Source organism: Manis pentadactyla, chromosome 6 (genome assembly GCF_030020395.1).
Source record: "Manis pentadactyla isolate mManPen7 chromosome 6, mManPen7.hap1, whole genome shotgun sequence".
NCBI classification, from domain to species: domain Eukaryota; kingdom Metazoa; phylum Chordata; class Mammalia; order Pholidota; family Manidae; genus Manis; species Manis pentadactyla.
Genome location: NC_080024.1, coordinates 120086722 through 120111900, shown reverse-complemented (window position 1 = coordinate 120111900; position 25179 = coordinate 120086722). Strand labels below are relative to the sequence as shown.

At 37.6% G+C, this 25179-nt stretch overlaps 1 protein-coding gene across 1 annotated transcript in view; it reads left to right on the top strand.

Annotated features, from left to right (window-relative positions):
- Window positions 1-22007, top strand: part of ABHD3 (abhydrolase domain containing 3, phospholipase) — a 42164-nt gene extending 20157 nt beyond the window's left edge. Inside the window, exons 5-9 of the mRNA XM_036905720.2 lie at window positions 8178-8290; window positions 12059-12232; window positions 18250-18298; window positions 18379-18544; window positions 21160-22007. Of these exons, the coding sequence (XP_036761615.2) occupies window positions 8178-8290; window positions 12059-12232; window positions 18250-18298; window positions 18379-18544; window positions 21160-21338 (681 nt within the window). The 3' untranslated portion in view covers window positions 21339-22007. The remainder of the gene's footprint in view (window positions 1-8177; window positions 8291-12058; window positions 12233-18249; window positions 18299-18378; window positions 18545-21159) is intronic.
- The last annotated feature ends 3172 nt before the right edge of the window (window positions 22008-25179 follow it).

Sequence of the window (25179 nt, the reverse complement as noted above, 5' to 3'; positions counted from 1 at the left end):
TGTGTTTTCTTATAAGAGTTTTATGGTTTCATGACTTATATATAGGTCTTTGAACCATTTCGAGTTTACTTTTGTGTATAGAGTTAGACAATAATCCAGTTTCATTCTCTTACATTAGCTGTCCAGTTTTGCCAACACCAGCTGTTGAAGAGGCTGTCATTTCCCCATTGTATGTTCATGGCTCCTTTATCATATATTAATTGGCCATGTAGGTGTAGGTTTATATCTGGGCTCTCTAGTCTCTTCCATTGATCTGTGGGTCTGTTCTTGTTTCAGTACCAAATTGTCTTGATTACTGTGGCTTTGTAGTAGAGCTTGAAGTTGGGGAGCGTAATCCCCCCAGCTTTATTCTTCCTTCCCAGGATCTTTGGCTGTTCCGTGTCTTTTGTGATTTCATATGAATTTTAGAACTATTTGTTCTAGATTGTTGAAGAATGCTGTCCATATTTTGATGGGGATTGCATTGAATCTGTAGATTGCTTTAGGCAGGATGGCCATTTTGACAATATTAATTCTTCCTATCCATGAGCATGGGATGTATTTCCATTTATTAGTGTCCTCTTTAATTTCTCTCAAGAGTGTCTTGTAGTAGAACAAAAAGGCATCCTACGGTGTGGGAGAATATATTTATAAATGACATATCCGATAAGGGTTGACATCCAAAATATACAAAGAGCTCATCTACCTCAACAAACAAAATGCAAATAACCCAATTAAAAAACAGGCAGAGGATATGAACAGACACTTCTCCAAAGAAGAAATTCAGATGGCCAACAGACACATGAAAGATGCTCCACATCACTAATCATCAGAGAAATGCAAATTAAAACCACAATGAGATATCACCTCACACCAGTTAGGATGCCCACCATCCAAAAGACAAACAACAAGTGTTGGCGAGGTTGTGGAGAAAGGGGAACCCCCCTACACCACTGGTGGGAATGTAAATTAGTTCAACCATTGTGGAAAGCAGTATGGGGGTTCCTCAAAAAGCTCAAAATAGAAATACCATTTGACCCAGGAATTCCTCTCTTAGGAATTTACCCTAAGAATGCAGGAGCCCAGTTTGAAAAAGACATGTGCACCCCTATGTTTATCACAGCACTATTTACAATAGCCAAGAAATGAAAGCAATCTAAGTGTCCATCAGTAGATGAATGGATAAAGGAGAGGTGGTATATATACAGAATGGAATATTATTCAGCCATAAGAAGAAAACAAATCCTACCATTTGCAACAACGTGGATGGAGCTAGTGGGTATCATGCTCAGTGAAATAAGCAAGGTGGAGAAAGACAAGCATCAAATGATTTCACTCATCTGTGCAGTATAAGAACAAAGAAAAAACTGAAGGAACAAAATATCAGCAGACTCACAGAACCCAAGAATCAATTAACAGTTACCAAATGGAAAGGGACTGGGGAAGATGGATAGGAAGGGAGGGATAAGGGGAAAAGTGGCATTATGATTAGCACACATAATGTAGGGGGGGCACAAGGAAGGCAGTGTAGCACAGAGAAGACAAGTAGTGTTTCTATATCATCTTCACTATGCTGATGGACAGTGACTATAATGGAGTATGTGGTGGGGACTTGATAATGGGAAGAATCTAATAACCACAATGTTGTTCATGTAAGTGTATATTAATGATACCAAAAAAAAAAAAAGAGTGTCTTGTAGTTTGCAGGGTATAGTTCTTTCACTTCCTTGGTTAGGTTTATTCCTAGGTATTTTATTCTTTTTGATGCAATTGTGAATGGAATTGTTTTCCTGATTTCTCGTTCTGCTAGTTCATCATTAGTGTGTAGGAATGCAACAGATTTCTGTGTATTAATTTTGAATCCTGCAACTTTGCTGAATTCAGATATTAGTTCTAGTAGTTTTGAAGTGGATTTTTTAGGGTTTTTTTATTTAGGGTGATTATCGATAGATATATATTTGTTGCCATTGCAGGCTTTGGATTCGTGGTTATGAAGGGTTCAAGGGCAGTTTCTTTACTATCTAACAGTCTAACTTAACTTGCTTATTATGCTATTATAAACACAATCTGAAGATTCTTTTTTTCTGCCTTCTTTTTCTTCCTCCTCCACTCTTTATATGTTAGGTGTCATATTCTGTAATCTTTGTGTATCCCTTGACTGACTTTGGGGGTAGCTGATTTAATATTGCATTTGGTTAGTATTTAATTGGCCTACCTCCTTTACTGTGGTTTTATTTTCTCTGGTGCACTATAGAGATGGTTTGTGGGAGGTAAATTCCCTCAGCTTCTGCTTATCTGGGAATTGTTTAATCCCACCTTCAAATTTAAATGATAATTTTACATTACCCTTTCCCTTGAGATGTTCTCTTCTCCAAGATGTAGACTGCCTGGTGCAATCAATTTTGGTCGCTCTTTTAGGAATAATTGTATTTACTGTATTTTCATAAAATACGTGGTTTTGGGGGGAGATTTCTGCCTCACTTCTCACTCACCACCTTTTTTCCTCTCCCAATTCTCTATATTTAAACAAAATATTTCATTTTCAAATGAAAGGAAAGGCTGTTTAAATAATTAAAGAATGTTTAGGCATAATAACAACAGTAATTGAATAGGTCGCTATCTTTTGTTGAAAGCTTAATCTGCCAGGTGATCCTAGGAAGTGCAGAGATGGTTGGCAGCACTTCCGCACTCACGGCGAGGAATCCCCACAGAACTAGGTCTCCCTCTTCCCAAGTCACTCTGGATTGGCTTTATCACTCTTGTCACTGCAGCCTCCCCCTCTCTTGGCTCAGGTCTTGCCCTATTTTCTTTATTCTCTTCAAGCAGTTGGTTCTCAACACTTACACATTAGAATCCTCTGGGAAGCTGAAAAATACTAGTCCCTGGACCCCAGCCCCAGAGATTCTGGTCCATTTGGTCTGGGGTGGAGTCCAGATATCTGGAATTTCTCTTAACACTCTCCAGGGAGTCATCTGTATAGGAGAGGCTGAAAACCACTGGGAGGTGGTGGGTAGCTCTGGCTGTCATCCCCCCTTAGGATCCTGGCTTGGTGGGCCTCCTCTCACCCCAAACCCAGCCACAGCAGAGCACGAGATTGACTTCTTAGGAGCCTGAAGCAAGGATAACTCCTGCCTTCCTGGCTGACCTGCTCTTAGCCACTAACAGGGCCGTGCTCATTTATTGGTATAGCTGTAGCACAACTGAACAGGCATGTACCATAGCCACATGGAACATGAGCAGGGACATGGCACATAAGCCATTTTGGCCTCAGAGTGGGCCAGGATATTTCCTGGGGCCCTTTGCTTCATGGCTAGTTAGTTTAAGAAATTATCAGAATCCCAGGCAAGTTTGTACACTTGGTCATTTGATATGTCTATCAATGATTAGGTGAAATGATTTTTCATTAAAGTGCTGGTTTATATATGTATGCATGCTTTTGTTTTCTCTTACTCCTTAGTTAACAAACTCCAAATTATTTCAAAACTTCCAAAACAGATCAATTTTACTAAGAATGATTTGGACAAATCCTTAGGTAGTGGACTGGAGTGAGTGGAATCAAAAAACAAAACAGCAATAAACAAAATCACACCATTGAGATCAATTAAATGCATGATAAATCCTGTTATAAAGTGATTATTTTATAATAATCCCCTCACACAAGAATCACAGAGTTCATTTAAGAGTTTCTTATTGAATAATTGAGTACATATCTTTAAATACTTGAGAGAGGAAGACTGTAAAATGAAATTCTAAACTGATGAATATCAGACATTACAATAAAGTAAATGTGAAGTTGAAATGATTTCTAAAAAGACTTTAGGGTCTTTTTCAGTTTTCATTTTACAGGACAGGAAAATAAAATCCTAGCTGCCCAAATCAGTGTTGCATATGAAACAACAGAGAAGGGTCCTGGGTTATGGCTTCTGCATATTAGCAAATTAATTCCCTCCTAGAATAGCTAGGTAGGGTCAGGCTACCAGATTAACAGAGTGAATTTTAATTTGTAGACAAAAAAAAATTATTTTAACAAAATTTGCATTTTAAAACAAGTGACTGCTAAACCAGGATGAGAAAATTCTCTTCCTGGTTAGGGAGAAATCAGTTTGTCTACTGTTTTAGAAGTTGATTAAGAGATAAAGTCCATCGATAAATAGAAAATATATGCCTTAATCTTTTCCCATCTATTATGTATGAATAATTAAGAATTCACTTTACTTCATTATTATCTTCAATAGTTTTTAAAAAACTAACCTCTAACAGCCATTAAACAAGTTACTGTTGTTTCTCTCTGCTCATAATTGCAGTTGAACCATTTGCACAATCTTGGTTTGTAGTGATTGTCAAAGTATTCCACCTAACTTATATTATTTATGCCCAAACATCTGCTAGAAGGCTATTCTTTAGATTGTCTGCATTTTTCAGTATACTTTTCCTCTCCTCATCTTATTCTAAAAAAAGTATTTTACCATCTGGGTGAATCCTGCCAGGTCTTCCTTCATCCCTTTTCTGATTTGGCAGGGCTTCTCTACCTCTGTTTAGGAAGCATAAATAAAGATGGGACTGCAATAGGACAGTCCTAGCAACTAAGAATCAACCAATTTTTAAAAATTAATTAATTATCTTTTAATTAATTAAGATTAATTAACTTTTTGTCTAAAAAGCTCCTAGTTATATCTTTAAACCTGAAGAAAATTTCTGCCAGGCCTTCCAGTTCAATGTATTGGCCCCCTAAGTGCCTTTGCCATATATCATGGATTAATCCTTTCTCTAATGGGACTCAAGTCCTGTGAAGGAAAACAGAAGGCATGTGATGTTAGCTGTTGAAGCCCATCAAGTAGCAAGAGGTTGTTTGATAAAACCACATAGTTTTGCGTATCAGAAGATACCAATCAGGTCTTGTCATTTCAGTCCTGTGTGCTTCAATGTAATTCAGCAAGTAGTTGTTGACTGTCAGAGATAGAAGTAAGACAATAAAAGAGAGAGACTTACTCATTTAGATAATAGGAACTGCAGGGAGCAGGCTGGCCAAGACAATTTGAGGTGGAATCGGGAAAGACTGTGAAGTCCTAGAGACCAGGGGCCAAATCTTAACCTTTAGTCTGACATTTATTCAAGGCATGGTTTCAACAGGCAGAGTTGACATTGAAGGACACTTGGCAGGTAAAAGTTGCACAGGGGGCAAGGATATAGAGGCCTAGCAGACAAAGGAGCTGCAGTGACCAGAATCCATACATAGGGAAAAATAGTAAAATACAGATCTGGAAAGGTTGATATATTGTGGAGGGCCTTCAACACTTGGCAGAGGAATTTGTCCTTAATTCAGTTGGCAATGGAAAACTAATGAAGAATTTTTCAGCAGAAAGAGCTGAAGTGTTTTTTAGGAAGATTAATCTGACAGTGAGTGGGAAGTGTGATTTTGGGTGGTTACAGGAAAGGGTGGGTGTTAACCAGTGAAAAGGTTATTGCGGCAGCCCAGGTGAGAGGTGAAATGGCTTGGTGGCAGAGACACTGTTTGCCATATCCTTCCTGCACCCTTACCTCCTTGGCAGTTACAGTCCCATGCATGCCCACCTGATGGTTTCTAACTGCCAACAGCCACATCTCTGCGTGGAGGTCTTTTCTAGCCACTGGAGCCTGCTGGACCTTTGCTCAGGGCAGACCAAAGTGCCAGGGAGTGAACCAAAGGCTGAAGGAAACTGCTGGAGAAATAACCCAGCTCCCTTTACATTCGGGAACATTTTGAGCCATATTCAATAGTTACCCAAAGTGCCCCAAGGGGATTGAGTCCCAGTTGCCCACAGCCCCAAACTGCTCGGTATCATACTCCTTCTTGACTTCCTATCCTTCCCCACTCACTCCACCATGCTCCTACTGACACATCCTGGTATCACCTTCCCAGTGAACTGCTTACACTCACTTCCTTGTCTCAGGGGCTCATCCAAGAGAATCTAACATAGCAGGCCTTTCTAGTGTGGAAAGAAGGGGTTTCCTGAGTTTCCTGCAAGGGGAAGAAGCTACAGGACTTGGTAGTTTACTGGCTATGAGGTTACGGGAGAGGGAGAAGGCAATGTCATCCACAGTTGTAACTGGGAAAACAGAAGTGTCCTTTACAGAAAAGTGGGAAGTTAGGAGAACCACTAGGAGTTTTTATGAAGAGCAAAGGGTGGATGTTTGGACACTTTGAGTTTGAAGTACTGACAGAACATTACAGTGAAACTGCCTGCTAGAACTTGAAAACCTGGATCTGGAGCTCAAGAAGGTAAGAGAGTGGAGACTTAGGTTAGTCCTTACCAGTGGTGGCTATGCAGAGAGATGAGACCTTCTGGAACTGGTTATTGACCAGAGATGCACATGCAGGCCGAAGATGAAACTTTGGAAATGAATACCCATGGTTAGGGCTGTGGAAGGAATGACAGGAAGTAGGCAGGAAATAGCAGGCCAGCAGGAGAACTGGATGGTGTCATCACGGAAGCCGTGGGAGCAGCCAGCAGGAGGCAGATCCTACTTCAAAGACACTATTAGCCTCAATTTCCTCATGTGTAAATGATGAACCAGTCACTATCTGTGGTCCTTCCTGGCACTAAGATTCTCTGACCCTAGTAATTTTCCACAGGTCATTTTTCTCATACCCAAATTCTATGTATAGGTTTGTGTGTATATGTGTGGGTGCATATGTTTGTACATGTGCATACTTGCTTCACTTCAATTCTGCATAACAATAGTACCTGTGGGCAAATGTTCATAAATAATACAGAAACTTTAAAGCTAGGCCATGTGAGTAGATTCACATGTAATACAAATACTGGGTGAGGATGATCTCTTCATCTGAATTTCTTGTAACAAATTTCACAGTCACTATGAAAGAGCATGGTAGTTGATACTGTTCTATTTAGATTTTACATCAGATTTGTGCCCCTTGAATGCATTTAGTCACAAAGTACTCATTAATGTATCTCAGCTTAGTCACATATTAGCTGGTAAGGTGTTTTAGGAGTCATTTAACTTCTGTAAACTAAGTTTCCTGTTTGTAAAATGGATACAATAATAGAATCTTCCCCCAGGGTTTTATGGACACAAATATAATAATTCAATAAATGTTAGCCATTGTAAATACTGCCAGGTTAACATTTGTCTTTTGGAGAGTTTTGTTCTTGCCTTGAACAAGAACTCAAAAAGATGATAGTAGGCAGTAGGTAATGTTTTAGGCTTGAGTTTAATGAGAGGGATTGTTGAAAATTTCTCAGGCTATTCATTAGTGATGGAATGATGGTGACATACAACCTTCCTACTGTGACATTGGTTTATTGGAATATTAAAATTGGTGTGGTGCAGGTAACTGTTTTTATCAGAGTAATGTTATCAGATTCCTGTCCTTGTTAATTAGTTCTGGTTATATTATTCCACATATATTTTATTCATACACACTTTCTCACATATGTTATGCTGAGGATTACCCTCTCGTCCCAGATCTCAAATGAAGCTTTTGTGAAGGTTTTCTGCTAGAAACAGAGCCGTTATTGATGAGTTCACATGAAAACCATTTCTTGTAATGCATTATGGATTGAGGCATAATCAACTTTACATATTTTAACATTTTAAATGTCACAGTGCAGTGCACCTGGTCTATATGGATATATTTTTGTAAAAGAAAATATTTAATTAATCATATTGGATATCGCTTTATCTAGAATGAAACCACATTCTGTAACTGGTAGACAGCACTCAGGAGAGAAAAATTCCCCTTAAAAATGAGCCACAATTGAAATTTTTTTGTGGTATTACTGGAAGGCCCTTTTTGTTTGCTTGCTTGTTTTGTTTCTTAAATAGAATTACTCTGCCTTTGTCAGGCATAAGATTTTTTTCTATGAAAAAGTGAAATTCTCCCCTTTTTCTTCCTACATTGACTGTTATTAAGATGCAGACACCTTTGGGTATGGTTTAATTTAAGGGATTTGTATCTGTTTTGATCCATTTCCATCAAGCCTTCCTTGCATGAGCAAAGTCTTTTTGTAAGTGCCAACTCAAATGGCATATCTGTGCACTGCAAGATATATGATAAATTATTCTTACTCATAGTATGTGTAGACAAAGGGTATTTGCTCATATTTATGACTTCTTGCTCTTTTTACATTTCTGCCTTATACTGTTCATTAACCTCATAATTTTAATTTTTCTGCTTTACCTGTCACTGCTTACAGACACCAAGGACTTACTGTTGTGCTAACACTGAAGACCTGGAGACAGTTATTCAGCATGTACACAGCCTGTATCCTTCTGCTCCTTTCCTGGCAGCAGGGGTTTCAATGGGAGGGTAAGGTTTTTCCTTTCTAAAATGTTTGAAAGGGCAGTGTTCTTACCAGCTGCCTCTTTCAGAAGACTGCAAGCTGCGTAGATGTTTTAAAATAAATGTTTGATTATCTTTGTCATATTTCACCACATGTGCTTGAATGAATGAAGGAATTAACTTAGGTGAATTTTAATGTTTTTCTTCTATCAGTCTCTGTGGTGAAAGGGATTCTTGGGATTTTGTGAGCTCAAGATTTGTCTTAACCCCATGGCACTGATGTACATCACTTGGTGGCTGCCATGTTGACCAGATTCCCTGATGTTTCACCCAGCCATCCCTGCAACTGCGTTCTCCTGGGCCACTCAGAAAGCTGAACTGGTAGCCAGACTTCTGTCACTCCTATCGTAGAAACAATCACTTTTTGCTCTCTCCAACCCAGAGGCCTTCAAAACTGTTTTTTCCAGGTGGTGGTATTTTCGTGTGCTTAGTTTTGTTTTGTTGTGTTGTGCTGCTGGGCAAATGGTTCTAGCCTGGAATGCTGTCTGAGAAACTGACATTTTGTTGTTAACTCCCTACTTCAGCTTATTTCAAGTATATGAATATTATTATAATTTGTGCTTCTTGCAATTACACTGGGGCTTATTTGCAACTTTGATATATTTTTTTTGGTTCTAGTTGATGGCGAGCTTAATAAAATCCAAAATCTTAAATCATCTGTAATTTTACCCTGCTCAGAGTCCCTAAACCCTGTCCAAAGCCACTTTTTTGAAAGCAGCAAATACATGAGATAGAAAATTATTTTTTAAAATTTTATAACTGATTCATCTGTCACCTCAGTTTTCAAAACACCTTAGAAGCATATTTACTTGAAAACAAACAGACTTTACAAATGATAGACTTTGAAGAATGTGCTTTAGCCACAGCTTTTTAGGTTCTGATAGACATAAAACTAAGAAGAAAAGAATACATTTCTTACATTAGCATGGAAAGTCTGACTTGACCTACTAAAGGAAGAAATCTGAATCAGTTCAGAAGACCCAAGCAGAATCTCTGAATTGTGCTTAATGGACAGTATTTCATTTCTCTTTCCTTTGCTGCATTATGTGAACCTTAAAGGACAGCGTGCCTGCTGAACTTGTTTTCCCTTAATCATTTAAATTCTTGACTCTTTCAAGGCCAGGCCTTACATAAACAGGCCCAGATTTTCTATTCAGAAGCTCCTGGGAAATGCCTATTCACGTGGCTTTAAAGCCTCAGTGCCTGAAGGCAGAACTTGATGGTCAGCCTTTGCAGCTGGCTGAATATTAATGTCTTGCAAATTGTTTCAAGGGAGCACCCCTTCTAGTTGCCTAGCACTGTGACACATTCCCAGATGGATTTACCATTTGCCGAGTGTGTTTTACAGCTTGACACATTTCCTTCTTTTGGAGATGGAATGGACAAAAGCCTGGTCTTTTGAAGATCCTTCTGCGACAGACAAAAGCCTGGTCTGTTGAGGATCCTTCTGCACACTGCCCCTGTGGACTGGGGCAACCCCCACACCTGTGATTCTGGGGACCGAGTAGGTACTTTGAGCCAGAACTGAGTCTAGCCAAGGAATCCACACCACTCTAGAGCCAGTCAGATTCCAGTGTTCCAATGAGGTGGTAAACAAGCTTTGAAAAATGTACAGAAAATCCCAAGTATATATAAAAAAAAAGTAAAGAGAATTTTATTATAAAAACGTATAATAAATATAAATCCCCATATATACTCATCACCTAGCTTCAATAATAACCACCTGTCATGCTGTTTTAGTAATTATCAAATCACAGACAATTTTGTTTACTAGCGCCATCTCCATTCTCTTCCAACTCTGGTTATTTTTAAATAAATCTTAGATACCATTTGTAAATATTTCAGTATGTATCTCTAAAAATAAGGTGTCTCTTAAAAAAAAATGTATTAGCATTATCATACCTGAGGAAAACTAACAATAATTTCAGTAATTCCTAATATCACCAGATATTCAGGGGGCATCCCCTTTCCCCAATGGAATGTTGGTGGGTTGGTTGGTTTTTACTGTTTAAGTCAGGAGCCAAATAAGGTCCATACATTGGGATTGAAATACCTCTTAACCTCTTAATCCATGGGTTCTTTCTCCACCTTTTTCTCTCTCTCTTTTGTAATTTTTTTCTTTTAGTGAAAAAATGGAGTCCTTTTTCTCTCTCAGTAAAATAACATTTTTTTGGCACAGCATCCTGACATTATTTTGCTCCTGAGTAATAACCAAGAAGTATCCCACCTACTTGGTCATGGCTAGTCCTGGCCCTTCCTACTCCTAAGAGTTTCCCTTCCAACCCTTCCGATTTGCCCATTATACCAGCCTCCCAGCAGTCTCTGACCTCCAGTCAAAGAATGGCTAAAACTAAAACTAGGACCCTAGAATGAACTCTTTGTAGGAGAGTGAGCACTATTCTTTAAATAACTTAAGAAAACTCCAGTACTGCACACAAGAAGTATAGTCATTATGAAGAATCATTTTCAAAAATGAAATCTCCACTTTTGATCTAAAACCCCATCGTATTCACCCTGCAAGCCATTTGGGTTAGAAAAAAAGTATGAGAGAAAGCTTTTACCTGTTTCTTCTATTTTAGGAACTGGGCAATTGGGAAAATAAAGACTAGAAAACACAATGCAGAACAATTTAGGCTATCATCCTTTCTCTTAGTTGGCATTGTTAAACAGATTTCTAACACTGGTGTTAGATTAAACTCCGCTCTTGTCCCTCTTACCAAAAATAGAAGTAGGTGAGAACCAGGAAAATTGAAAGAACAAAAGGAAAAGAGGAAAATATGTGATAGGAAATAAGGACAAATAACAGGAAGGAGTAGGAAGAGAAAACAAGGGATTTTAGGGACCAGTTGCTTTGGCACAACTCAGTCAGCTCTAGAGTAGGAAGCCCTTTAGAGGTGCTGCAGAATGCCAGGATGCTTGGATGCATCGGCTACCCACACCAATTACTCAGAATCTCTGAAGGTGAGACTCAGACACCCATAATAGTTTTTAAAACTCCCCAGCTGATTCCAATGTGCAGCCACATTTGAGAACCACTCCTGTGTCTTTCCAGCCAAGGGTTGACAGACCACAGCCTGCAGGCCAAATCTTGCCAGTTGTCTGTTTTTGTACAGTCCATGATCTAAGAATGGTTGTTACATTTTTAAGTGGTTGTAAAAATCCAAAAGAACAATATATCATGATATGTGAAAATTATATGAAATTTTAATTTCAATGTCCATCTATCATGTTTTGTTGGAACACAGCCATATCCATTCACCTGTGTATTATCTGCAGCTGCTTTTGCACTATAATCAAAGAGTTGAGTAGTTGCAACAGAGATTATATGCCCAGCAAATCCTAGAACATTTACTATGTGGCCCTTTTTTATAGAAAAAGTTTGCCTGAAACACTCCTCACATACTAAATTAACATTCAGCTAGAGGCCAGGACACAGGGATTCTCATTTTTTAAATATTTCCCCAATATAATTTTGAAAAGAAAACCTCTCTTACAGTGGATTTCTCTCGTGTTTTACTTTATAGTAGTAACTATGCTTCATCCCATTCACAACACAGTTAACTGCAAAGTAAGTATATGAATGTAAAGAAAGAACGAAGATTCTTGTATGCTTTTCCAAGATAACAGACTTTGTCATCAGTTTATATGTTTCTCCTCTGTAGTCAGTGCATAGTTAGAAATGGGCTGTCTTGAGAGTAAAAAATTCATCGAGTTTCCTGTTTCTTCCCATTGTAGAATGCTGCTTTTAAATTATCTGGGCAAAACTGGGCAAAAAACTCCCTTGAAGGCAGCTGCAACTTTCTCAGTTGGTTGGAATACTTTTGCTTGCTCAGAGTCATTGGAGAAGCCACTGAACTGGCTGCTTTTTAATTACTATCTGACAACATGCCTCCAGTCTTCAGTAAATAAGTGAGTCATCTTTAAAACTCGATGCCTACAACTGTTTTGGATTACATGCCCAACAGTAAAAAGTCTTAAAGTGTAACACTGCTAATATGTGTATATTTATATATGTGTTCACTACAGCTCCAAAATATTCTTTATACTGTAAATATATACAAGAAGAAAAATATTTTCAGTGTAAAAATACAGATAAAACTTTGTAATATTTACTGTCTGTACCACCATGGTCTGTCTTCTATAATCCCTGGGGTATCTACCCCCACTTTGAAGATCACTGATCTATCCCAGTTTTAAATTATTCTAAAAGACTACAAACATTAGCACTGAATATGTTGAGTAATGTTATGGGGTTATTTCCCTGGATTTTCTACTTGCTGCTAATCTTTTTTTTTATTGAGGTATCATTGATATACACTCTTATGAAGGTTTCACAAGAAAAACAATGTGGTTATTACATTCACCCTTATTATCAAGTCCCCCCCATACCCCATTACAGTCACTGTCCATCAGTGTAGTAAGATGCCACCTTGATGCGAATCTTATCAGTACCTAATTCTCTCCTAGGTAGGAAGTTATGTATTAAGTACTTTTCAGTGCTGAATAATATGGTTCTTTAGGCACATGCTTTTGTTTTAGAAGTTTAGGAGAATTTGATGTACTTCGATATCTTAGCCCTCACAGTTCTTAATATTTCCAGAATACTGTTTTTGCCTTCGTTTTTCTGGAATTGTTTGAGTATTTTTCTAGCATTTAAGTCAGTGTGATAGCAAAGAATAGAGATGTTTCTACTTATTTTTTGATGACTGTCAGTTACCATGTATTTTTAAGTGAATTGATAAATTTAATATAAAAAGTAAGTTAATTTGTACATCACTCACTTATTATTGAAAAGCATAGTTATCCCAAAAGTTGACATTAAACATTGGATCAGGAAAGGGATTAAACATGGTGGCGTGAAAGGTGAGACAGAGACCTCCTCCTAAAACCACATATAATATGAAAATATAATTAATACAACTAATCCTGAAAGAGCTACAGGAAAGAAAGCTGCGCCAGATGACATACACCTGGAGGAAAGAACAGACCTCACAGAACAGGGCAACATACCAAAGCTGTGACCCGGTGGGATACAAGCCCTTTCCCCACCCCAGCTCACCAGTGGAAGGGAGTGGAGGCCTGGGACTGCTAAACACCTAGCCCTGGAGATCTGCTCTGGGAGCATGAACCTACATTGCATGGTGCTCTGGTGATTAGTGGGGTTGGAAAACTAAGACAGGCGGAGAACATGGAGAGACTAACATTTCAGCTGCTTGTAGAAAACACAGATCCATATCCAGCTGAACTGGGCGGGCAGTCTGAAAGACCTCCTAAAAGTGACAGGGCTACTAAAGGGGCAAGGATTGCACAGAGCTTACTGCTCAGGAGAAAGGACAGGTACACAAAATTGTCCAGGTGCACTCTGCCCAGCAGGTTGAGAACTTTCACTATCTTCAGTGCTCCATCCCCCTGGCTGGTTACACAGCTCCAAGGTCCCCCACCATGATACACAGCCTGTAGCACCTTCCTCCTGGCCAGCCTGCACTTGGCTCGCAAACTGTCAGTCCCTGCCGTGGCATCAGGCCAGCCAGAAGGAAGCCCCACCTACAGCAGCTATAAATGCAAAGCATAGAGGCTAACACCTGTGTGTTCAACCCACTGGTTCTGGCAGTGGAGACAGGTATAGCAGCCAGGAAACAGGAAACAGCTCTTTGCTCTCCTCATGCACCAGCACCACTCCCCTGAGATGCCGGACATCACTCCAGGGACTGAGCAGTCCAGAGAATAGAGCTTCTGGGCACTAGAGGGTGCCACTTGCAAATATGAAATGTCAAAGGAACCTGGTTCAAAGCAAAATCTCAACATCAGAAAAAGGGTCAAGTGAGACTGAACTAATAAATCTTCCTGAGATTTCAAAATAAAAATCATAAACATGCTCCTGGAGGTATAGAAAAATATTCAAAAACTCAGAAATGAATTTAAGACGGAGATCCAATCATTGAGGAACACAATGGAGGGTATAAAAAGCAGGTTAGATATGGTCGAGGAGATGATAAATGAAATAGAAATTAGAGAACAGGAATACAAAGAAGCTGAGGCACAGAGAGAAAAAAGGATCTCTAAGAATGAAAGAATATTGAGGGAATGGTGTGACCAATCCAAACAGAACAATATTCATATTATAGGGTACCAGAAGAAGAGAGAGAAAAAGGGATAGATATGTCTCTGAGGAAGTATTGCTGAAAACTTCCCAAATCTGGGGAAGGAGATATAGTCTGTCAGGCCATGGAAGTGCACAGATCTCCCAACACAAGGGACCCAAGGAACACAACACCACGACATATAATAATCTTTATTATGTCCCTTCTACTAACTTTGGGCCTCATTTGTTCTGTTGGATTTTTCCCAGAGGAGAGCACCGCCCCAAATCACTCACAGAAGGCGTCTCTTGATGCAATAAGCAAGAGGAATTTATTTAGAGACCAGCTAGCTGGGGTCCAAGTGTCAGCCCGACGCAGCGGGTCTCAACAAGGACCCCGAGCACTCAAAACCAAGGGTTTATATGGCATTTTCAAAACACTTAACTCTTAGTAATTTTCTACAGCTGCACATTATCTTTGCAAGACATACATCCTGGGGTTAAGCAAGAGCAAGATAAGACCACTCCTCAATTGTTAGGGAGGTTCTGCACGACAAGCTTGGTATGTAGGATTAACTGACCAAGGTTAGCTGACTGAAGGCCACAGCTGCCCCCATCCCGGTGTTCATGATTAACTTGTTTTCCAAGGCCTTACCCAGCTCCAGTTTTTTTTCTTTTAAGTCACAACTTCAGAAAACTGCTTCTAGGCCCTTAAGATGGCTACTCTTATGCTAACTTATTCTCATTCTTACAGTTCTTCCTTTTCTAGTTTCATTAATTGTGAGTTTAGACTGTTCATATGGGATTGTTCTTCTTTCTTGAGGTAGTCCTGTATTGCAATATACTTCCTTCTTAGCACGGCCTTTGCTGTGTCACACAGATTTTGCAGTGTCAAATTATTGTTGTCATTTGTCTCCATATATTGCTTGATCTCTGTTTTAATTTGGTCATTGATCCATTGGTTATTTAGGATCATGTTGTTAAGCATCCATGTGTTTGTGGGCTTTTTTGTTTTCTTTCTGTAATTTATTTCTAGTTTCTTACCTTTGTGGTCTGAGAAGCTGGTTGGCACAATTTCAATCTTCTTGAATTTACTGAGGCTCTTTTTGTGGCTTAGTATATGATCTATTCTTGAAAATGTTCCATGTGCACTTGAGAAGAATGTGTGTCCTGCTGCTTTTGGGTGTACATAAAAAACCTTAAAGAATCCACTCCAAAACTACTAGATCTAATATCGGAATTCAGCAAAGTTGCAGGATGCAAAATGAATACACAGAAATCTGTTGCATTCCTATATAGTAATGATGAACTAGCAGAAAGAGAAATCATGAAAACAATTCCCTTCACAACCACACCAAAAACAATAAAATACCTAGGAATAAACCTAACCAAGGAAGTGAAAGACCTATACTCTGAAAACTACAAAACACTCATGAGAGAAATCAAAGAAGAAACCAATAATTGGAAATACATCCCATGCTCATGGATAGGAAGAATTAATATTGTCAAAATGGCCATCTTGCCTAAAGCAATCTGCAGAGTCAATGCTATCTCTATCAAAATAAAATACAAACAGAATTCTTCAACAAACTAGAGAAAATAGTTCTAAAATTCATATGGAAGCATAAAAGACCCCAAATAGCCAAAGCAACCCTGAGAAGGAAGAATAAAGCTGCGGGGATTACCCTCCCCAACTTCAAGCTCTAGAACAGAGCTACAGTAATCAAGACAATTTGTTACTGGTACAAGAACAGACCCATAGACCAATGGAACAGACTAGAGAGCCCAGATATAAACCCAACCATATATGGTCAATTAATATACAATAGAGGAGCCATGGACATACAATGGGGAAATGAAAGCCTCTTCAACAACTGGTGTTGGCAAAACTGGACAGTTACATGCAAGAGAATGCAATTGAATTATTGTCTATCCCCGTACACAAATGTCAGTTTGAAATGGATCAAAGACCTAAATGTAAGTCATAAAACCATAAAACTCCTAGAAGACAACATAAGCAAAAATCTCCTGAATATAAACATGAGCAACTTTTTTCTAAATGCATCTCCTTGAGCAATGAAAACCAAAGCAAAAATTAACACATGTGGCTACATCAAACTAAAAAGCTTCTGTACAGCAAAGGACACCATCAACAGAACAGAAAGGCATCCTATAGTATGGGAGAATATATTTATAAATGACATAACCAACAAGGGGTTAACATCCATAATATATAAAGAAATCACATGCCTCAACACCCAAAAAGCAAATAACCCGATTAAAATATGGACAGAGGATATGAAGACACAGTTCTCCAAAGAAGAAATTCAGATGGCCAACAGACACATGAAAAAATGCTCCTCATCACTAATCATCAGGGAAATGCAAATTAAAACCACAATGAGATATCACCTCACACCAGTAAGGATGACCAGCATCGAAAAGACTAAGAACAACAAATGTTGGCGAGGATGCAGAGAAAGGGGAACCCTCCTACACTGCTGGTGGGAATGTAAGCTAGTTCAACCATTGTGGAAAGCAATATGGAGGTTCCTCAAAAAACTAAAAATAGAAATACCAATTGACCCAGGAATTCCACTCCTTGGAATTTACCCAAAGAATACAACTTCTGAGATTCAAAAAGACATATGCACCCCTATGTTTATTGCAGCACCATTATTTAGAATAGCCAAGATATTAAAACAACCTGTCTGTCAGTAGATGAATGGATGAAGAAGAGGTGGTACATATACACAATGGAATGCTATTCAGCCATAAGAAAGAAACAAATCCTACCATTTGCAGCAACATGAATGAAGCTGGAGGATATTATGCTCCGTGAAATAAGCCAGGCAGAAAAAGACAAGTACCAAATGATTTCCCTCATTTGTGGAGTATAACAATGAAGTAAATCTGAAGGAACAAAACAGCAACAGACTCACAGACTCCAAGAAGGGACTAGCGGTTACCAAAGGGGAGAGTCGGGGAGGGCGGATGGGGAGGGAGGGAGAAGGGGACTGAGGGATATTATGATTGGCACACATGGTGTTTGGGGGATCATGGGGAAGACTGTTGCACAGAGAAGGCACATAGTGACTCTGTGGCATCTTAGTGTACTGTTGGGCAGGGAGTGCAATGGTGTATTGGGGGGGCACAGTAACATGAGTGAATGTAGTAACCACATTGTTTTTTCATGTGAGACCTTCGTAAGAGTGTATACCAACAATACTTTAATTTAAAAAAATGTTGGATCAAACTAAATCTATTTGTTGAATTACACATGTTGATTATAAAATGTTGCTTAAAATACTAATGTATCATCATGTTATGAGTTAGTTACTCATAGTCACTGAAAGGGAGAGAATAACAAGGAAGGTAGAATGATTTGAATTAAAATATTGATTATACAGGAAAAATGACCAACCGTTTAAAAACAAGTATACGAAAATATAAATTCTAATTTTCAGTATAGCAATTTAAAAAATAATGCCTCTTCAAGTGACTTTTCCAATTAAAAGCTTCTGGTTTAAGTAAAACCTTTTTGGCCAAATGGGTTTAATTGCAGCAGTGTACAGGTACAATTTGTTATGAAGCGACACTGTTTATTATTACAAAACTGTTTCATTCTTCCTCAATTAAGAAAAAAGTACTTTAAAAAATGTCAAGACAAATATCGATGTACTCCCATTGAGTCTGATTAAGTAAATATTTTTGAGTATCAACTTTGTGCCCTCTGCTAGCTCTTTGTTTATTTATTATGATTATGATTCTTGTTTACTTTTGTTATGATTAATTTGAGGTGGGAATAAATTTTTATTTTTTTACTTTTGAAATTTTTTTGTTCCAGGCACCGGCATATGTTTGTAAAAGAAATTGACATGGATCATGTCATGAAGGTAGGAAAGAAACTTTATGTAATGTTTTTATTTCCTCTTTGGGTTCCCAAAATAGATATAATCTATTTTTTGTTTTTCAGGCTAAATCCATCAGAGAGTTTGATAAGCGGTTCACTTCAGTCATGTTTGGATACCAAACAATTGATGATTACTATACAGATGCCAGTCCAAACCACAGGCTGAAGTCAGTAGCAATCCCAGTGTTGTGTCTCAATTCTGTGGATGATGTTTTCTCACCCAGTCATGGTAAAACTAACATCTTTGCATACATTCTGACATGAATTAACTGTTTTAAAATATTGTTCTTTTTAAGAAAATACAGTAAAAAGAAATGAAATGTCAGTTGCATCACATTTTCCACTGTGATAAACAGAAAAAATAGGTAGATGCTCATAATTTGGCACGTAAATGTCTCAGGTCACTTTATGTTTTCACAGACCTTTATCTACTTCATTGTGGGAGCCTCAGAACAAATTATATCTCTCAATATTTTGCTTGTTCTCATTTGTATGACCTTTCCTTCTTATCAAATACATTGTTCTCTGGGAAGATTATGGCTACAGTATCATTGCCTCAAGAGTACATGTCATCCTCACTTGCCTTTTCTTCCTGAGATTCCTGTTCAGATGGTTTGGGAGTTTTTCTCCCCTTTTAACCCTAGAAGAGAACCTCAGACTTTATAAACATGATGTCCTTGAATATCTCAATGAGTGTAGCACACTTGGACTATAAGGAGAGAATCTTTGTTTCCCTCTGGATAGTGTATAAAATAAAATTGTGCCCACATCAACTTCCTTGCTCTCTTAATTCAAGAAATACAGATTTTGGTAACAAAGATATATGTGCGTGTGTTCATACGTGGAAGCAAGATGATTAGAAGTAATCATCCTATCTTAAGAATCAGTAGACTTGAACTCTAGTTTTTTTCTAATGAAATGTTTCAAAGCTTCTTATAAAATATTTTCTCCCTATTCCCCACCTAAACATTTTAAACACATTTCCCCCAAGTACTTCATTAAAGAAAAATAATTCTGACTGCAAACACCACACATATGTATTGTCAAAACTGCAGAAAATTACCAAAATATGTAAAAATGATTGACTATTATTTCTGTAGAGTATTTTTATTGCGTGATGTATGATTTGCCATGGGTAACTTTAGGTGGCAGGAACTGTTGACCTTTGATCACAAATCAGAAAATGAAATTGTCAACTTTATCGGTTGAATGAGATGGTGGTGGTTCAGCATATTTTCATTGGATTCAGGAAATCTAGCATTTCTCCACCTATTTTTATATTTCACAGAATCCTTCTTCTAACAGAAATTTCCCAGCATTTAACCTGACCCTATTGGTTGAAGTTTAAACTCATTATTTCATATTCTTTCCCAAGCCCTTAAGATAGTCTTGCACACTGAAATAGTAAATAATTGTCTGCATACTGAGAGAGCGGGCAGCAGCGCCTTTCACATGGCCTGAGTGTGGCATAAGCACCTGTGCTTCTAATATGACTGTAACTATCAGCGTGAGAAATTCCTGAGCATATCCAGAGTGTGAAATTGGGGCTCTTAATAATTCCAGTAGAGGCAAATTAAATCCAAGCCCTTAATGTAAAGTGAAAAGCAAAGGCAAATATCATGTCAGTCACTTTTCCTGCCCTTAAGCTCTCATAGCTGATCCCAAGATAGATGTTCATTTTAGGTGTGGCTGGCTAAGCATGTGAACCCAGGACCTCTTTTGAACAAGGACTTGCTTTGCTGGGCTTTGATTTGGTATCTCTAAGTTTACTTTATAATTGTGAGGGGTCAACTTTTAGAGCAGTTTGGGCCCAGCAGCAGCTCTCTCTTGGGAGGATCTTGGTTTTCCTATAGGAGATCAGCTTCCTTTTCTTCATGAGGTAGGGAGATCTTACCTTTATTAGCTCATTTACTCCTAGGACTCTGCCCAAGATATGAAGATCTAATTTCTGTATCAATCATGTTTTCTTGTTAGACAGATAGGATTTAGCAGCATCTGAAAGCAAAGCCCTTCTCATCCCAGGTGGTGGTCCTTTATAGATGTTAAGTCAGAACATTTCCACTGTTTGAACTATAAGTATGGGAGTAAAAAAAAGCAACTTTAATTCACATCCTTTAGAGTGAAGTTTTTCCTCAGGATAGATTTTGTGAAACATATGAAAAGACTGTCATTACTGATGAATTATTTAAATACAGCAACTATATTTTCAAAATAAAGTTTTTCTTTCTCCTGACTATAAATAGAAATGCAGAGAAGGAAGAAAAAGGAAAAAGTAATCACCAGTTCTCACCACTCAAAGATAAACAGTGTTGCCACCTGGGAGTATTTTATTCCATTTTTTTTTTTCTATCTATATGTGTTTTTACTATATAAATCATTTATAACATTGAACCCTTAATACAGCCACTAATTGACCTCAGGAATCTAACTTCACATAAAATTAACCAAAGTCCTACATAATGAGCTTCTAGCTCTCACAAAGGTGATAAGATTGGTGGTTTTTTGCATTCATTGAATGAATTCCTTGAATTATCTTATTTGGCTTTCTCAGAGCAAGACTGGACCTATACTTTTATGTTATGATTAAATACTTGGATTGATTCTTCCAAAAATGATGGTCTAGTACATAACTGTCAGCATGCACTGTTTTAAAAACATAGATGGTTAAATATTAGTCAGACTCATTCCATTAGCCATAATCATTACAAATTTTAATGGTGTTTTGGTTTATAATGATTGGAAATGATAAAGTCATACCCTTTACCTAACAAAAACAGGTACTAATTATGTATTTTTCTCTCTCGTTCCCCTCTCTTAACTACCCTGTCTATTTTCTTCCCCAAGCTATTCCTGTGGAAACTGCTAAGCAAAACCCTAATGTTGCGTTGGTCCTTACTTCTTATGGAGGCCATATTGGTTTTCTGGAGGGCATCTGGCCAAGGCAGTCCACTTACATGGATCGAGTCTTCAAGCAGTTCATGCAGGCCATGGTTGAGCATGGACATGAACTCTCTAGCATGTAGTTCTTAAGGTGAAGTTTGTCTAAATCACCATTTAAAGGCAGCTCAGCTTAATGCATAACTCTTAACTACTATATATATAAAGCAAATAAGCCAGCAGGTGGTGAAGAGCTCCAGAATGACATGCAAAAACTACCTTTGGGAGAAACAAAACAACTTTGTAGCAAGAAATGAAATACAGATTGTAATTTAATGTAGATTTTATTTTTACTATGCCTTTCCAAGTACAACCTTAAATAAAGTAGTACCGTCGAATTGCACTTAACCAAAACTATTGTGTGAAAAGATTTTAATTCCTCAGGGTTTTTAATTTAGACTAGTGTGTTTTTAGATTACTCATTTTAGGTGATTTAATGGTACTTTAATGACTGTTAAGAGATTTGGTTATTTGAATGTAAATTGTAAGTTGGCACATTCCTAAAGGTATTTATACCTAATGATGATAACAAGAAAACTGAAATAAGATAAAATACAATGCACTAAATCTTTTATGTATTCTAACTGTAAAGGGCAAATGCAACAATGTTAGACTGACTTCTATACATATTGTTTTACTCTGATATTAAGGCTGATTTATGTTTTATAATGACTGTAGTTTACATGCTTATTTTTAAAATAGAATATGTGCATATATATATATCATTATATTAAAATAAATTCTACCATTTTAAATTGTTTCTTTGTGAGTTCTTATCTACAAAAAGTCATTGCTAGAAAGTAATTTATGATAATTTCATGAATAAATTAGTTAAAAATTTTTTAACTGTTTTGTTTCACTGCTTCCAGAATATTGGACTCATACCATTTGTACCAATTAAAAATAATTTCAGCTACAGCAAACCTATGTAACAGTGACTTAGGAATAACAGTATTTAATTATCTGGCATCAAAAGATGTCTCCAAGTAGATAGGCCAGAGCTGGTATAGGAATTTATCTGCATCATCAAAGATTCAGGCTCTTTCTGTTTCTCCTCCATCCTTAGCCAGGTAGCTAGTTTTCTTGTAGACACAGGATGACTGCTGCAGCTCCGACATCACATTTATATTCAGCAAAGGAAAAGGGGGAGGAGTGGGGCCAGATACATCTGCCCTTTTGGGAAAGTAAAAGCTTCTAGAAGACATCTATTGGCCAGAACTGTGTCACATGCCACAATGGTTGAGTGGGAGTCTGGGAAATCAAGTATGCAAACATTTCCAATTGCAGTGGAGGCAGGCAAGAGAAAGGGGTTGACGATGGTTGTTGGGCTAGCCAGCCAACAGTGATATCTTCCATGCTATTTAACATATTTTCCCTCCTTTTCACCATTGCCACCTGTTTATAAAATGTATATTTTTGCCTAGGTATCAGATTATTAGAACAACATACAAAAGAGCATAGTAACACAAAATTGTTTACTGAAATGTCACCCTTTTTAGAGTTCCTGATAATACTTGTAGGTTCCCTATAACTGAGTCTAGGATGGTAGCATTGATACCACCTTTTGTCTGTTCAGCATGTATTCTGATTCAGTGGTAGTACTTACCTTCAGACTATGTGGTTCAGGTGGGGCTGATCCTGCCTTTCTGAGCTGTCTTCTAAATTTTAAACAGGTTGTGTCAGGAAAACTCTCTACCTACTGGCCAGTGCCAGAAAGAGAGAAGTAGCTCCTTTCCTCTACACACACAAATTAATTCCAGCTAGATAAAAGAGATCAACAAATTTTTAAATCCATAAGAGAACTAGATGAAAATATGGGAGGTTATTTTTATAATTTCAAACGGAGAAGTCTTTATTAAGCAAAATATGAAAAAGAGAAGCCATAAAAAAAGTGACAGATATGATTACATATAAATGAAAAACTACAGTTCTATAATGCCACTATCAACACAATTAAAATACAAATGACAAATATTAGCAATAAAAAAGGCTAATATTCCAAATAGCTAAAGAACCCCTAAAAATTAACAATGAAACACCTGACAGAAAAATAGGCAAAGGATATATACAAAGGACAATCACAGAATAAGAGCCAATAATGCATAAGAAGGGATAATCTCACTAGTAATTCAGGAAAAGAAAATTTTTTAAATAGCTGTTTGTGACCATCAAATTGTCAGTTTAATAACATGCAGGATTAATAATACACGAAGCTGGTGATAGTGCGAGGAAATCATTCAAACTGTTCGTATGTGTGTAAACCAGCAATTATTTTTCAGAAGGCAAAAACTGTTGCCAGTGGTAAAATACAAGCGCCCCATATTTAGCAATCCCCATGAGAAACCCGTCCTCTGAAAAAGCTAGGAAGGGTGTGCAGAAACAGGCTTCTTATAGCTTTGGGTGTTTAAGATAACAACCTACTTAGTAGGGGGATAAGGGCACATTCCCATTATGCAACCACTGAAAAGAAAGAGAGCACTCTACGTACTGACTTGAAGGGTATTTGATACACTATTTAATGTAAGAAACGATATGTTAACTCCTATGTATAATATGGTCTCATGAGTATAAACCAAAAAAGTAAGTTAGTCTAAAACAAACAAATACTGTCTAAAACAAAAAATAAATTCTAGTCTGGTCTATTTATTTATTTATCCCATTTTCATTTTTAAAATGAAAGAGAAAATATCTTGTTAATTCTTGTGTTGCGATGGGTATTTGGGTCTCACTGCATTTTTCTCCCTATTTTTGTGCATAGTATGTGTAATACCATCTCAGTATAAAACATATAATACAGCTATACATGCATGTGACTATGTGTGTGTTAGGTATAATGAAATGAGCATTTTCAAGTACTGAGTCTTTTTCATGGAGGATAGACTATTCTCCCCAGCTATTTCTACACATAATACCAAGCTCTGAAAAAAAAGGCCTGTATTTTTATTATTTCTACATCCCAAGCCCTTAGCTGAGTAACAGTGGTATAAGAGTGAAAATACTATGTTGTAAGCCAGCTTCCTGTTTGAAAAGTTCATTTTCTCTGTATCCTGGATTTTTTTCTAGCTATCTCCTCATGTTTCTGTGGTTATTGTTGTCATCAAACATTTACACAAAGCTTCTTACAGAGCATTGCATTTGCAGTAGGGATACAAATGGATGTGATGGTTTTCTTTTCTTTCTTTCCTTTTTGGCGAGTCCTATACATTTTTAATATCTTCAACTGCTTAAGTACACAACACGTTTTATGGAACAATACTTACTCTTACTATGTGCAATATTCATAGTGCAATGCACTCATATTTTTGTAGCCCATCCTATTCTAGTCCAGTCTATTTTATTTTTTTAACCATCCCATTTTCATTTTCACACTTAGTAGTAATAGTTTCTTATTTGCTTTCTCCCAGCAGACTGTAAGCACAGGGAGACAGGAAACATATTTCTTTGATCTCCATTTTCTTCCCTGGGGTCAGCACAGTTTCCGCCTTGTTATTAGTTTTATTATTAATTAATAATACTTAATCATACTTGAACATTAGGCCTAGCCCCTCACAGAATGGTAGACCTTACATACAAATTAAGAGTGGGGAGAGGAGAAATTTTTGTAACCTCTTTCCAAATCAGAACACTTGTTAAAGCAGCCTGTTTCCCCTGCAGACTTCAGAGTCAAAAATGGAAATTTAAAAAAAATCTCATGGCACGAGTCACAAGGCAAGCACTCAACCTTTTAGAACTTATTTTGGAGTCATGAGAACAATGTGCAATGTCAGGTGATAAAGAATACTTAGGAAATATGCTATTTTAACTTTGGTACTCACTTAAAAGACAGTGTTTGGCCCTAACCTTTTCTAAAAGCAAGCCAAGATGTAAAATAGGAGCTGGTATTCCTTCTCCTAAATATATACTGATAACAACATTGATGACCTAATG